The 15,373-nt window shown below is 40.8% G+C and overlaps 1 protein-coding gene across 1 annotated transcript in view; it reads left to right on the forward strand.

Moving 5' to 3' along the window:
- The first annotated feature begins 969 nt into the window (after window positions 1-969).
- Window positions 970-15,373, forward strand: part of myo10l3 (myosin X, like 3) — a 61,033-nt gene continuing 46,629 nt past the window's right edge. The window contains exon 1 of the mRNA XM_030758038.1: window positions 970-1,229. Coding sequence (XP_030613898.1) covers window positions 1,209-1,229 — 21 coding nt within the window. The 5' untranslated portion in view covers window positions 970-1,208. The remainder of the gene's footprint in view (window positions 1,230-15,373) is intronic.

Below are 15,373 nucleotides of genomic sequence, written 5' to 3' on the forward strand. Positions count from 1 at the left end.
CTACCCATTTATAAGTCTGGCACCATGTAGGTTAGTCCTATCTAAATCACAAGAGCAAGGCAGCTTGAATATAGGTCCTCAGTAAATATGCTAAAGTGATAGCAAGGAGATGATGGATCATCCAATGTGAGTGTTTTCAAAGTCAGTGGCAGTACAATAACTGGGTTCTGTAACAAATGCATACTTTTTAAAACAAACAAATAAATATCAAATTAGGGAGCTGACCTGTGTTTAGAAAATGAGAAATAAAAGAGATGCAAAATTAAGACGTGCACAATGACCATTAAAACAACCACATGGAAACAGATGCAAAACAGCTGAAATGAGACACAAAGCGATCACAGAGAGATGTAAAACAACCCAAATCAAACAGAGAGCAACAATAGGAGATGCAAAACAGCAAAAATGGCACAAAATGACCTCAAAAAGAGACACTGAATGGCTGCAAAGGCATGCAAAGTTACTAAAGTACAACCGAGATGTGCCAAAATGAATTGCAATTTGTGGTTTGGTTCTTGTTGGGATGCCTTTGCATGTTTGCACCCAGGGGCCCATTGTTTCTTAATCCGTCAATGTTTAGAAATCAAAGACTTTTATTAAAAAAAAAAAAAAAAAGAAAGCACTGAAGAATAGAAGATTGACACCTTAATTGTGCATTTAATGCCAAACTTCAGCAGCTTGCTTTACAGTTTTCACTTGGTGCACACACCTCAGCCAGCTACACATAGGAGTAAACTCATATCAGATCTGCTGTGCTACATTCGGGCATAGTAAACCTTTCTTAAGCAAAAACCTGGTATATTGAACACCGTAGGGGGTGAGTGCGCACGTCCTTTAAAATCTCGGTGGTAACAGAAACAAAGAGGGCGTATGCTGAGGGGAGGGCCGTGCCTCAGCAGGCTCCTCCTGCCGGCATCATATGCCGGGTCCATTGAAATGACTAGACAGCAGAAACGGCGCAGGCAGCTCCACGGCGGCTTGTCGGGACACTTCAGAAAACAACAAGCCAAAAGTGTCCGAAAATTAGAGTTCAGAATGACTCGTTTCTGACTGGCACACAGTTCTGAGCAAGTAGCCGAAAAAGAAAAGATTTAATTAATCTTACCGAAGCGGATGGGAATAATTTGGGAATACAGCCTGCTCTCCTCCTCAGCTGTGGTACCCTGAAGTCAGACTACAAAGAGCCAAGAGGTCGAGTACTGGTTAAGATGAATACTTTCTTTTTAGAGGTAAGTTAGCCTCCTTTTCTCCATTGCTACATAAATACTTTCTGTTTAGCTCTTTGCTTTAATTTTGAGTCCTAAATGATTTTGGGACCTTCGCGATCCTTTCTTTTGTTTCACCATGCTGTGTTATGAGCTTTTTACAAGTGCGGCATGGGTTCAGACCACTTCTTATTTTAACCCCCTGTCAAAGCCACGCTTATCAGAATGTAGTCTGCACCCTTTGTGGTCCTTAATCAGTCGCTCCATCCCTCTACAGGATGGAGCCAGAGTGGCAACTTTACTGTCCACACAAGCCTCTGTTAGTCAAACATTTAAGACCACTTTAAAAACCTCTGCCCTTACAAAAACTGTCAGCTTCTCGGTGGAAACCTCTTTTGCAGTTTTAATTGGAGGCTAAACGATGCAACTCTAAACGCAGTGAATGCTGAGCACGTGCCAATATGGGCTGGATGTGTCATCTGCCAATCAGCCCAGACAGCACCAGACTCACACACTGGTGAAAACCAGGCTGGCTTTAGGTCTGATTTGTCATGCTCCTCTGACTCAGAGGAGGTCACACACACTCACAGAGACGACAGAGTGCACAGGGATGTGAATCTCCTCCCGTCCTCAACCTCTTGTGCCTCCCTATCAGCCATGCCCCTGAGTGATGCACTGTTCTGTGACTCATTGTAGTTTTAGTGTGCAGGAGGTGCTCTTCATACTTTTTCTTTGCAAAAGCAGGTTGTAGCACAGCATTGACGAGCAATCTCTCCCACAGTTGATATTTGTAAGTGACTAATACTACCTGGGAAGATGACTTTTTTTAATTGTTGTTGTTTTGGGGAAAAAATGATGGAGTTCTCTAAAATTTTCTATTTTCCAGTGACTTAAGTCATAAAATAATGGCAGTAGCCACATGTTTCACCTCAAGTGTGGCTTTCAATAATTTGCTGTATAAGCTCACTGTGCAGGGAACAGATGGAGGTGAGCTGGATTTTGCCTCATAATCTCCTTATTACAGTGATATGCTGTGCAGAGGAACGTTATTATTTCAGCTCAGTTGTAATTTGGTGTGTGTCTGTTGACCTTTACCAACAGAGTGAGACATCCTGAAGAATTTACTTCAACTTTTTACGCTTTAACCTGAACCTATCATAACCAAAGCTGCTTTCTTCTCTCTCAAATGACAGAATTTATTTGAATGGAACAGTTTTTGTATTTAAATTTCCAGCAGCATAAAAAAAAAATCTTTATCTCTGCCTGTTGTTTCACATCTCCAGTCTGAACTGTGTTAGAGTGAATGAATGGCCTGTCCTGGTTTTTCAAGCGAATTTTGGTGTCATGGAGAGATGCCAGGGTCTTGAACTCCACCGTGACACAGCTTGGATTTAATTAAGCAGGAATTCTGGAAGTGAATTAAGACGAGGATTAAGCTCAACTCTAAAAACAAGTGCAGCAGGATAAATCGTTTGGATGTGTCTTTGCTGTGAATGTCACGGTTGGTTAAAGCTAGAACTGTGTAAATACGTGTAACATCGACCCTTTTAACTATTTGCCTCAGAGGAATCCTTTGCAGATCATGCTGATTGAAATGAACCTGCTAGTTTACCAGTTTGCTGGTTACTAATCTAGAATCAGCTTTTTCGTGTAAGTCACTGTTTGTTAAGGTGGAGATGGTGACAGGGGTTAGAAATCATGGCAGAGTAAGATGAGTGATAGGTACAAGGGTGTGGTCGTCCTGACGGTCCATCCTGTCTACCATAAAACCCTCAGCGCTGCGTCCTTTACCCCACACCCAATCCGTTATTCTAATGGAAGTGACCCAACAAACACACACACATACTAGAAGGGTGTTTTTAACTGCTTGGCAGACTTTATATTCACATTTTGTTTTTTCAGACATATGAGGAACGCCCTGCCTGCTGTCACACCCAAATTGGGATGAATCAGAGCTGAAATTACACGAGTTTATTTAACTCCACAATATCTGCTAATTATAACCACTTCTGCAATAAAATATATTTTTATGGACAAATTCATTTCACACACAACAGACCTTGGAGAATATGAAAAAAATGTCAGGGAATATGAACACTGTCTATACCTTTGTGTGACTTTGTGTTTAAAGAAAGATTTATTTGTCTGCATCCCTTTTACATGTGTGAATTTGCACCCACTAAGGTACTTGATACCTTTGTAAAACATCCTGAATCCCAGCTAGTTTCTAAACTTGGTAATCAGTTCCTTTATAGCAGCAGCTGCTACACACTGTAAACCCAAGTAAGGAGGACCTTTCCACACCCATTAACCCCTTCATTGCATTACACACCAAATTCCTTCCTCTCAAAGATACTCTGACAGAGGGAATCCCAAATGCCCAGCCTTGACCTCCCAAATTCCTGGTCATGGCTGCATGTCATCCATCCGGTAGAGCTGCAGTGGCAAGGCTTTAGGTTTCACACCATCACCCCTGAGCCCCTGCACCCTCAGACACATTCTTACCATCCTAAAACCTCCCTCACAGCCTTAGGCGCTGCTTATGTCTGGCTCTCTGAAGCCAGAGCCATGGATTGGCATCCAAGGCAAAAATTTTGTGGTGAAATGGGTAATGTGAGAAAGGCCAACCTGCCATAGTAGTAGGTGGAGTGTTTTTCTCCTTCAATGACAGACTTTTCTACCCAGTTGTCACTTCCTCCAGCTGCCACTTTAAAGAGCTGAGAATCATTGCTCCCATGCAGCTGGCTGATGGAGTAAGGAAAGAGTCAGGAAGTACAGTTAGGATGTGAAGAAGGAAGGAAGGAAGGAAACGTAATGGGACCAACATTCCTTATTGTAAGCAGCTGTTTTCATTTGTAATTAAAATTGAAGCACTTATTGTCTGCATTATCACATCAAATTACAGGATTTTCAGACAATGCTCTTTAGGGTCTCAGAGCTGTGGTGAATTAACAGGGCTGTTTTTATGATCACAAAGAGGAAGGTATTATTAAGGCAGCGGTTTGAGTGTGCGTCAGCAGAACTCCAGCAGCTTTGAAACAATCTGGAGGTGGTTTAATCCACCACAAGTACATAGAAGCTAATTACCAGCAGCCATTGTCTGACCATGCTCCAAAAAACATGGATAATCCATTCTTATCATGATACAGATTTGCAGCGTCAGGGTTTAGAAACCGCAGCTTATTCAACAGTTTTTTTGGGGGGGCATTTTCCTTTTAATGTAACATAAACTGGAATCAGCTTTCAGGTAATATTCTGAGTCGAGCCCTTCCTAACTCTTTAGCTTGTGTATGCATTTCTTGTGAGTCTAGCAGTAACTTGACCCCTTCTATCAGTGAGCTGACCATCACACAGGGAACTCAGCACTGTGATAACCTCCTGCTGACACCATGCTGTTGACTTTAGTTTTATCCGCTATGTCACTGAGCTCCTCAGACAAAGCCGTCTGTGTTTGTGGAAATAAAAGGAAAACATATCACCATCTATCCACAGTTTCTTTACCGGTGATAAGTAACGCGTCACAGAAGCCGTCTCTTCCTGTCTATTAGCTTCTGATGATGGATGAACTGTTGCTGTGTGGAGCCTCTCGTGATCTTGGTTGTCCGTAAACCTGGAACCTTAAAGAAATAGTTGACATAAAACATGATACCACTATTTATGTGAAACTTCCTCTAGCACCTGGTTACTCTGACTTAATGCCTACATCAGATAGAGAGGAAAACTTATAGGCTGGCTCTACGTGAAGGTAACGTTTCAGTGTTTTCTGAAAAGTTGTGTGTGTAGGACCCTGTCTCGGTAATTGCAGATTTTCTTAACGTTGGAAGCAGCCATGGTACCTGTTTCCAAATTAAGGTGCTTTAAGACCACGTACCTTTAATATTTACTGGAAGCACTTCCACTCACTGCTACACATTCATCACACAGGAGAAAAATTGAAGTAGAATTGCAAGAAAATAAAGGACTGCAATAAGCGGTGATGGTACATTCCCAAGATATGGTTCTCTAGACCTCCCCGGTGGGTAGTGCTTACTCATGTAGACATGACTGGGGACATTCTTACTATCTAACTCTTGGCAAGTGAGCAAATCCCCTAACGAAAAACAAACAACCCTCCAACCTCTAAAACCCCCCTCAAACTTTTCCTGTAACAGCTGACCTTCCACCTACTTGATTCCAATCCATTCTCTGTGATTAGAGCCCTTTCACTCAGTTGCGACACTACACATGAAAAATCACTTGCAATCTTCTCTCCAACGCCCATCCTTCCTACCCTCACTGTGTGTGTGTCTGTGTGTGTGTGGGGGGGGGGGGGGGGGGGGGGGGGGGGGGGGGGGGGGGGGGGGGGGGGCAGTTCTGGGTGTGTTGTTCTCTGAAATATTAATCATTTCGGGGTACTTGGGCAAGCAAATTGGTGATTACAGAGAACACTATCAAACTATTGTCTGCTAAATCTGAGGAAACAGTACAGTTATACTGCGTCATGTACTTGCCTTTTTCAGTGATAAAACATACACTAATGGGTGCAAATGGTCAAATGGGTGAAAGGCAGCTGGGGCCTGGGTTTGGTTTGCAGGGTCTGCCTTGGCCCTTTCTTGCATGTTACTCCTCCTTGTCCTACTACTGTCCTTAATTTGGAAACAGGTACCATGCTAAAAAAAAGTCTAATACTTGTCCAGCTGTCCATCCATTTTTTTGTTGCTAATACGGGGACAGGCTACGGTACACATGCTGTGTTCCATTTGCCTCGGAAGTCGGAGCTGGGGTGACATCACTCCCGCTTGGTGTTGGGACTGCGGTATTGTATCACTTCCCGTTACAACACAGTGGTATTTTGTGTAGCTTAATTTGTGTAGCTCAATTAATTACAAATCTTTAGATAACTTATTTCATAGTGTAACCTTCTCGTGCTTTACCAAAAGCACACTCTCTTCTGAATCACCTGTAAATTATACTCATAGTATTGACTCATTGTGTCTTTAGAGATTTGCTAGCTTAGTGTAGCTATTAGCGTAGCTCAGCCGAATCATTACCAGCATGGCTTCTTCACCTGTGCCAAATGTTTGGTTACTCCTCAACCTCCTTTAGTAAAAACTATACTGGTAATAAATGTAGCTTTGGAGGCCAGGCTTAGTGAACTGAAGACCTGGCTCCACACCCTGAAAAATCCTGCAGCTAGCCAGGCCCCTGTAGTCAGTGCGGGTAAAGGTGGCTTACCAACCGTTAGCTCTCCCCCCTAGAGATTTTCCTGGGCAGCCTGGATATTAGGCCAGCTGGGTGACAGTGAGGAAGAAGTCATAGCTCTAAACAGAAGCTTCAGGTCCACCATCAACCTGTTCACAATCATTTCCCCCCAATTTCTGGGGAAAACCTGATCTTGTTAGGAGAGATGGCCTCCATCCCACTTTGGATGTAGCACCTCACATTTCTAGAAATCTGGCCAAATTTATTAAACTCCCCAAAACATGACTATGCAGAGTTTAGACCAGAAAGCAGAGTTGCAGTCTTGCATGCCTCTCCAGCTTCACTCCTGTCATTCCCCCCAAAACCCATCCCTATAGAGACTGTGTCTGTTCCCAGACCACCAAAAACAAACCAGTAAAAAATAAGTTAAGCATAAAAATTCACCAAAAAAAAAAAGAGCAATATAACACCCTCAACTGCACCAAAGAGTGAAACACCTAGTTTAAATGAATCAACACCCTCGAGTCATACTGTCAGGATCCTTAAAGCACAGGCCAAGGAGGAGGAATGGCAGCAGTCTTCCACTCCAGCTTATTAATCAACCAAAGACCAAAGATTTGAAAGCCTGACTCTTAACCCTGAGTTTTCCTAATTGGAAAACTCAAAAACCAGCTTTATTTGTTGTTGTCCACCTGGCCCTTATTAAGAGTTTCTGTCTGATTTATTTTTTTTTTTTCCAAATTATCTGATTTTGTACTCAGTTCAGATTAAAAATAATTATAGTGGGTGATTTTTTTTTTTTTTTTTTTTTTTAACATCCATGTAGATGCTGAAAGTGACAGCTTCAATGCTGCATTTAATCTATTAGACTCAATTGACTTCTCTCAAAATGTAAATGAGCCCACCCACCACTTTAATCACACTCTAGTTCTTGCTCTCACATATAGCATAGAAATGGAACATTTAACAGTATTCCCTGAATTCCCTTAAAAAAATAGTTGTAAAACAGCTAACTGATCATGTGCAGAGGAACGGTTTATTTGAAGAGTTTCAGTCAGGATTCAGAATTCATCACAGTACAGAAACAGCATTAGTGAGGGTTACAAATGATCTCCTGGCCTCTGACAGTGGATTCATCTCTCTGCATTTAATCATTTATTATTAATCTCTGGCTCTCTTCCACAGTGTGTCTTTTGTCCTGTCTCTGTCCTCTCATCACAACCAGTCGCTGCAGATGGCTGCCCCTCACTGAATCTGGTTCTGCTAGAGGTTTCTTCCTGTTAAAAGGGAGATTTTCCTTCTCCCTGTTGCTAAGTGCTTGCTCATAGGTGGTTGTCGGATTGCTGGGGTTGTCTCTGTATTTTATTGTACCTTACAATAAAAAATGCCTTGAGATGACTGTTGTTGTGATTTGGCACTTTATAAATAAAATTTTATTGACATGTAAATGAAGTTGAGCTTGTTCCAGTAGTAAAGTCAGAAAAACAAGGAAAAACATGATTTGCTTTGCATGTGTCACTGGCAATATAGCACAAAAGCTTGTTTTTCTGTTTGTTTTTTTTGCACTTAAAAATACTGCTGAAGCATGATGATGGATAGAACCTGATCAATGCTCTGCATATGGTTCATTTAGTGAGTCACAAATACAACAGTGGTAGTACATATTACAAGTTTTACAGTTTTGTTACTGTTTATGTGCACTGTCCCCATGTTGGATAGTTAAGTCAGGGTTGGTGGGCCTCCTCCAGTTTCAGAGTTGGAAGTCTGATGTTCCAGTTGAAAATTCAAACTTAGAACTTGAAAATTCCGACTTCCAACCTCAAATGGGATGTACTTGACCGCTAGGGCTCCCACTGCAGGTGGTGAGCTCACAAGATGGCAGACCACCAGGTGCTCTCCCTCGAGCCCCCTTCCCAAATGGGGTTACTGGGACTCTTGTCCCAGGCAGAGTGAGCTGTCCCTTGTTTTTCTTTCCTTCATAGGGGTCTCCTGAATCATTCTTCATCTGAACCTTTTTGCCTTGAGAGATCCTATCAGCGCTGGGATTAAAATTTATTTATTTTTTTTTAACAAAATGTTCCTAACAGTTATTTTCACATCTCAGTGTCATCTTTCTGTTATCAGAGATGCTTCTGAATGAAGGGTTGTTGCTATTGTAGGCTGACTGGATGTCTGTGCCTGGGTTGCTCATGTTACTGGTGTGGTAAGTCCGTGCAGGCAGTCCGGTCTGTCCTTCATCTCTCAAAATGATTTTCAGTACATGTCCGTGAGGTAAAGGTGGGCTCAAATCCAAGCACAAATCAGATTTGTATGCTGGATTTTTACAAAAATTTAAGATTATTGTCGCTTTTCCTCATGTTGGCCTTCACCTTGACTGCCCGACCTTATGGACATAGTGAGTTGGTAATGAGTGTTGCTTAAATCCTCTAAGTTCCAAGGTCTCGTCTGGCAGCTTAATAACAGCCAACCTGTGATTACTGCTCCCAGTCCAGATGTTGACTTTCCTTTTTTAGTCCCCTATGATTACGCTGCATGGAGTCGGCCTATTATGGGATGGAGTATGCATGTTTCTAAGTTACACCATCCTATGAGTGTAGGTTAAACACACTGCGAGTACCACATGGGATTATACCCTAAGGTGAAAAAAATATTTAAAAAACGGTAAAATTGTTGATACTCGTGATGAGATTACTGCCACTAATTGTGAGGGTGAGCACCCTGCAGGGTTTGAGTATACATCCCACACTGCATGAGCCTAGCCTGACTGGAGAAAAAAGCACAGCATGGCGCAATCCACAGTCATGACATGCTAGCATTCCCATTCACTCTGAGTGTGTTTTATTAGACTCAAGTGTGTGTTTGTAAGTGTGTGTGTGTGTGTGTGTGTGTGTGTGTGTGTGTGTGTGTGTGTGTGTGTGTGTGTGTGTGTGTGTGGTTAGAGGCCTGAGGCTGTTTGTAGGATGAGAAGCTGAGACTCACATGAGGAGGAACGTCCTGTGTTTTTAGGACTCTCTGCGTGTTTATCTCTGCCACTTGAACTCACTGCAAAACATTCTTCATCCCCCTCATGCTTAATATAAGAAACACTCTCCACATTCCCAATCCAAAGAGAAATTAGAACAGTTTGACTCAGTGTTTGTTCTGGGATTTCTGATTGGATTCACTGTGGCACTGGTTGTGATGTTGAAATGCTGTACAACCTCACACATTACTCCAGTGACTCTAATAGTTTTGGCCATTATAAATTATACATCCTACTATAAGACACAAATTCTCCTCCTACACGATCAGGAGCTGAGCAACCACAACTGGCACACAGGTACATCTTAGGTCCCCTAGAGGTTCTTATCTATATCAGATGTTATGACATCATGTTGCTTAGCAACCACTTACCAACAGGCTAAAATGACCCATCTGTAGCATTTATGCACCTCATAAAAACATTGTATCATTTTAGTGTCATGATAGTAACGTCTAATTTATATCCTCAAAACTTGAATTATACATGATGTATTGCAGTGACGTAATGATGCCTAGCAACCAGCTAACAGCTGACTAAAATCACAGACCAAACAGTACCATAGTATGGGCATGTACTAGTAAAAATAATGTAAATGTGATAAGATACACTGTAAGCACATGTAGTTGATGCAGTTCCTGTGAAGTGAGTTTTAGGAGTGTAGTTATAAAATGATATTCATTTTGTATTTTTTTGTTGTTGACTAATCTGTTGAATTACTGTTTCAAGTAACTGACCAGTTATTTGGTCTAGCATAACATGTAAAAATAAATAAAAATTTTGCAATGTCCAATAGTTACTTTATTCCTTCTATTAATAGTTCAAAACTCAAAGCAGTTCTCAGTTCATAGGACTCCTGTACATCCTCTAAATGTCGCAGTATTCTATTTTATTATTTAAAACACTGATTTCATAAAATATCTTCTAAAGTCTTTTTTTTTTTTTTAACTTGTGTAAGTTCTACAATTTTGAAATGCTGCCTATACCTAAGGCATGTCCCAATACTATATGAAATACTGTTTCAAGTTTGTGTTATTTGTTTATTCTTGTCATTAGTTACTTTTTACAAGGATTTGCATGTTAATGTTTGCACTCATGTCCCATATGTTTATGTTTATGTTTATTAAGATCCCCATTAGCGTCAGCAGCATGCTGCTTCAGCTATTCTTCCTGGGGTCAGTTTACATAAAAAGACAAATTACATTGATAAACAACAAAAACAAACAAACGAATAAACAATCAAAAACAAATAAACAAAAATCATTACAAATACAGTAATCAAATATACATACTTATCTTCATAATTTTTAAAAGACATACACTTTAATTTAAAATAAAGAGATATTTTAGATTTCGCTCACATAAAAGTATTATACCTTATTAATTTTATAGTATATTTTTAGTTGCCTTTTAAAACTGTCTGCCGTACTTTGTTTAATGTTTTGTGGTAATGAATTCCATTCATGCATTGCTCTAAACATCACTGTACGTTGGCTTAACCTAGTTTTACATTTTGGCAGTGTGAAACACAGTTCAACCGCATGCCTTGTTGAGTAATCATGAGTATCTTTACTAAATGGTAATTTATGGTAAAACATATGTGGTCACAAACCAAAGAGAATAAGAAAAAAGGATAACAATACAGGGAAATTAAGGTTTTAAAGGCATGTTCCATAAAGAAAAGTACTGAGAATGGTTTTCCGTCACTGGTAACAATTCTGTTACATGTTGTAAACTCAGAACAGTGAGTATTAAAGGCCATTCAGTATCATCAGCTCCTGCTGGACGGTAACATTTGTTATAATGATAATGCTGCAGACTCTGTTGAGCGAAGTGTTTTCATTAAATTTTTCACCAGCCATTACACTGAGGACCGAGGTGGTGTTGGTTCTGCAGATGCTAAGTCAGCACGATTTTTAAAAGTGAAACAAAGACATTCATTTGTGGCAGAGGTTAAAACTGTATGAATTTTATCTGCTTACAGAGTTGTAATAATGACTTTAGTATCCACAGTATTCCTTACATGCAGCTTCACTGTCAGTATTATCATTCTTATATTGATTTTTTTTTTTTGTCATTTGATCAAACATAAATCATTTCAGAAGTATGAAACACTGAAAATAATAAACTGCTGAAGATTGGAGAGTTTCTAATAATCACTCTGGACAGCATGAGTTACAACGTCAAAGGCAATTTAATAGTTGCCTTGTAACCACCTCTCCACTTACAGTCCCCCACATGTCTCACACACTCAAACACACACACATACACACCCTAACTCTCTCTGTCCTGACTGAGCAGCATTCCTCGAGTACCTCCGGGATTCCTGCTGTGTGACCCCGTAGCTCTCAGACAAATACAGAAAGGTATGCAGATGCCAGACAGGAGAGGGACTGGCAGGTGGTTCGGTAGATATTCCAAGTCATCAAGCTTAGCTGGAAATCCAATCAAACCTGCAGTAATCACATTATTTGTTGCCTATTTGCTCCATCATGTAACCTATTCCTCTGTTAAAGAGTATCACAACCCAGAGCCCAGCATCAGATCGTACACTTTGATCAATAGTGGAGTGAAAATACAAATCCGGGATAACGATGGAAAACACAACACTGTGCCTGGAGTATGTGGCAGAGATTCAAATATTCCTCTTCTTTCTCTTGTGCGCCCAAAGACACAATTTGTTATGCAAATTCTCCTCAATACACCCATTAGCAACACAGCAGATTAACAGCGTCAGATGAAGAAGGGGAGGTGCCCTCGAACCCCCCTTTGCAGACAGTGTGTATCTGCTGACTGACAGATAAATGCACTACCAAACACACTTAGACACATGAAGACACACACACACTTGATCCTGCACAAACACACAGACATGCGTGTACATGTTAGATTAATATTGTAACTTGGTTCTTTCAATTCCATTAAGCGTGATAATGATAATGGCTTGCATGACAGTGATAAGAGAAAATCAGTGCTGCATTGCATGCGTTTGATTTCCATTTATCCACAGATGCTTCATTCTCAGTTCTTCAGTTAACAAAAACTGTTTTCAGTTGTGTTGGGGTGGAGGGATTCAGGCTGTTCCTTGGATTCAAGAACAATTGACCCCCCCCCTCCCCCCCTCACCACCGCCACTAACAGGGAAAGCCCTGTTCCCCAGGGGACTCCTCCTCCTCCATTAGCTAATTTCTGATCAGCTGCTGTCTCCATCATTAATTCATATGTCTTATAGCACAGATGCTAGAGGCTGCTTTTAATCATCTGATTTCTCCCCTCGATCACCCGCCCTGCCCTCACCCCATGCTGTCTGGGGGCACAAGCTGTATCGTGTGCTGCAGGCAGACGGTGTAGTGGCAACGAGGTAACAAAGAAAGAAGAAAATGTAAAAGGTATGTGCCAAGGCATGAATCCTTGGAAATGAATGAAGGCATGAATCTGTGCAACGGAGCATTTTTCCTTCCCTCAACAACCACTGCTGAAAAGCCCTTGAGCAAAGTTAACTGTCTTTGAGAGAAGCTGTTATTTATTTCCACACATATTTACAGAAAAAAAAATAATATATGTAATTTTTAATTCTCAGTCATAATATAATAAAATAATAAATAACTGGCATCTTGTGTTTGTGGTGATGAAGAAATATAACCAACATGGGTCTTGCTGTGGGACATACAGCAGAAATGCAGTGGTTAACCTACTGGAAAATCTTACACCCAAAGACCCAGAGGGAACTTTGCCCAGTTTCCCCTCCTAGCTGCCTTAGCCCTACTTATTTAATCTCACAAGCTACGTGGAAGATTCTCACTCATCCCACTCACTCAACATTCAGGAGATACCAGTACAATCCCTGATTTTGGCTGTGCGTGGCTACAAAGTGATGTGCTGTGGTTAAATTATCACATTTATAAACAGATCTGTTACTTTGTAATTATGTGTATGTCAGTCACAGCTAGTTTTAAATAGCAAAGTATCTGGCAAAAGAAAAAGAAGTGTTATCTTCAAGCCAATTCCTTCACTTAGGTGAGAGCGAGCAGCAACCTGGACCTGAAAATAAATTCAGTGTCCAAAGTGCAGTTCCTCAAATGGCCACTTGAGGCAGGCAAAGTCAGCAACTCAGTCTCCATAGACTTCCATGTTAAAATGCCCAACTTTAAACTAGAAACAAACATGTTCACAGCTTGGCACCCAGAGCGTTTTTGGTCTTGAGAGGTAATTTACTCCTTTATGACAATTATACAGGTCGTAAATTTTTTATAGAAGTCCACTGTAAATTTTTATAAAGTCTTTGCTGCTTTGAGTGGCAGGTCAGTGGTGAAAGCTGCTAGCTATCTGCTCACCATCACTTCAGCTAATTAGTCACCTAACCTCTCAGTCGTGTTTGTAATTTTTTGTTGTTGTTGTTTTTGCCATTTTTTTTTAATACAATTATCTGACAAATAAGTTTGGTATGAGGTTAATTTCAGTAGCAACCCATCCAGGAACTCTGTGAAACTCAACTGAAATCAGCTTACATCAGCTGAGATCCAAGCCTGTTCAAATATGGGCACTTTTAGCTAAAAAAAAAAAAAAAAATAATAAAATAAAAGAGAAAGAAGTAAATGCCACAGTGGCTTCATCAATCTGTGATCATTGCAGCAAGATTATGCAAAAATTACCTAGGTGAATTTCATGAAACTTTGTGAAAAGGTGGAGCACAGGCAAAGCAAGAATCCATGAAATTTTAATTGCAATCAGAATCACTATATTTAAAATTATAAAATAGGGCACTGACCTCTGCAGAGTAGGCACTCTTGTAGTCTCTTTCACGATGTGTTCTTCGGGCTGTGTCATGGATGCCTCCAAAATGATAAAGTTGTGCAAGAAGATGAAATTGAACAAAGTTACTTTTAATGATTCCAACAGAAATAAAGAGTGACATTTTAACTAGTAACATATTTTCAGTTGAACACTTGAGACTTATTTCTGTGAAAGCACACAGTGGTAGCACACAAGTGTCAATATGCTATTTGACCTTATGAAATGCAGCCAATCCTGTTATTGCTCTGGACTGCACATCTGTCTGCAGAGTGGTTGTGACTTGGCCTTATGGCTCTGTTTGTTATGCTAATGCGGTCTTAATCTCTGAGGCGTAAATGCAGTGCTGAACCACATTTCTATGCGTGAAAATGAGATGTGGTGTCAAAAAAAAAAATCTGCTTTTAAATTAGATTGAGAACTCAGATTTTGTTGATTTTTAGACAAACACGATGGCACGCCAGATTATTATTAGCATTTATCACCACTCTTCATTCTTTGAGGTAGAAAAGTGAAAACGGAAACAACTGATGATCCTTTCAGACAAATATGCTGCTGCTGCACATGTTCCACTTTATTCTCCTCCGCATGCGAGCACAACAACTGAGATGCTTGTCAGGAGCCCAGCTGGAAGTTCTCAGGCATCGGTCGTATCTGCAGCACCGGCAGCCGTTCGCAGGTGCTCACTGGGCAGGCGTTCATTCAACACTCCCTGAAACCTCTTTATGATCCAAGAAAGTAGCTTATCATAACTGATTGTTCAGCCGAGTCCAAGCCAGGCTGAGTTAATTAGCTTTCTGTTGTTCTCTCTGATATGATCACCTGATACATGCCAGACGGCAGAGAAAGAGCCGTGGCACCTTGTACTGTGTATGCCCTTAAATATTTAAGGGACATTCATTAGCAAATCCTTGAGCTGGATGTCATTATACAAGCTGCTGAAACTTAAGCCTCCGACTCCAGGATCACATCATTCAGCCTGAGTGGTTTCTGTGTCAAAAGGCATGATGGGAGGTTGGCGTGTGGCCTGTTTTGGTGGGTCAGATTACTATTGTCAGCTGGTTCTGCCTCAACAGTGCTACACATGCTCAGTGACATGCAGCATTAAGAATTTGAAATTAGCTTGAGCAGGAGATGTCATGGCAGTGGTTCAGCTTTGCTTTTTAATGGAGCTAAT

Source organism: Archocentrus centrarchus, chromosome 21 (assembly GCF_007364275.1).
Source record: "Archocentrus centrarchus isolate MPI-CPG fArcCen1 chromosome 21, fArcCen1, whole genome shotgun sequence".
NCBI classification, from domain to species: Eukaryota; Metazoa; Chordata; class Actinopteri; order Cichliformes; family Cichlidae; genus Archocentrus; species Archocentrus centrarchus.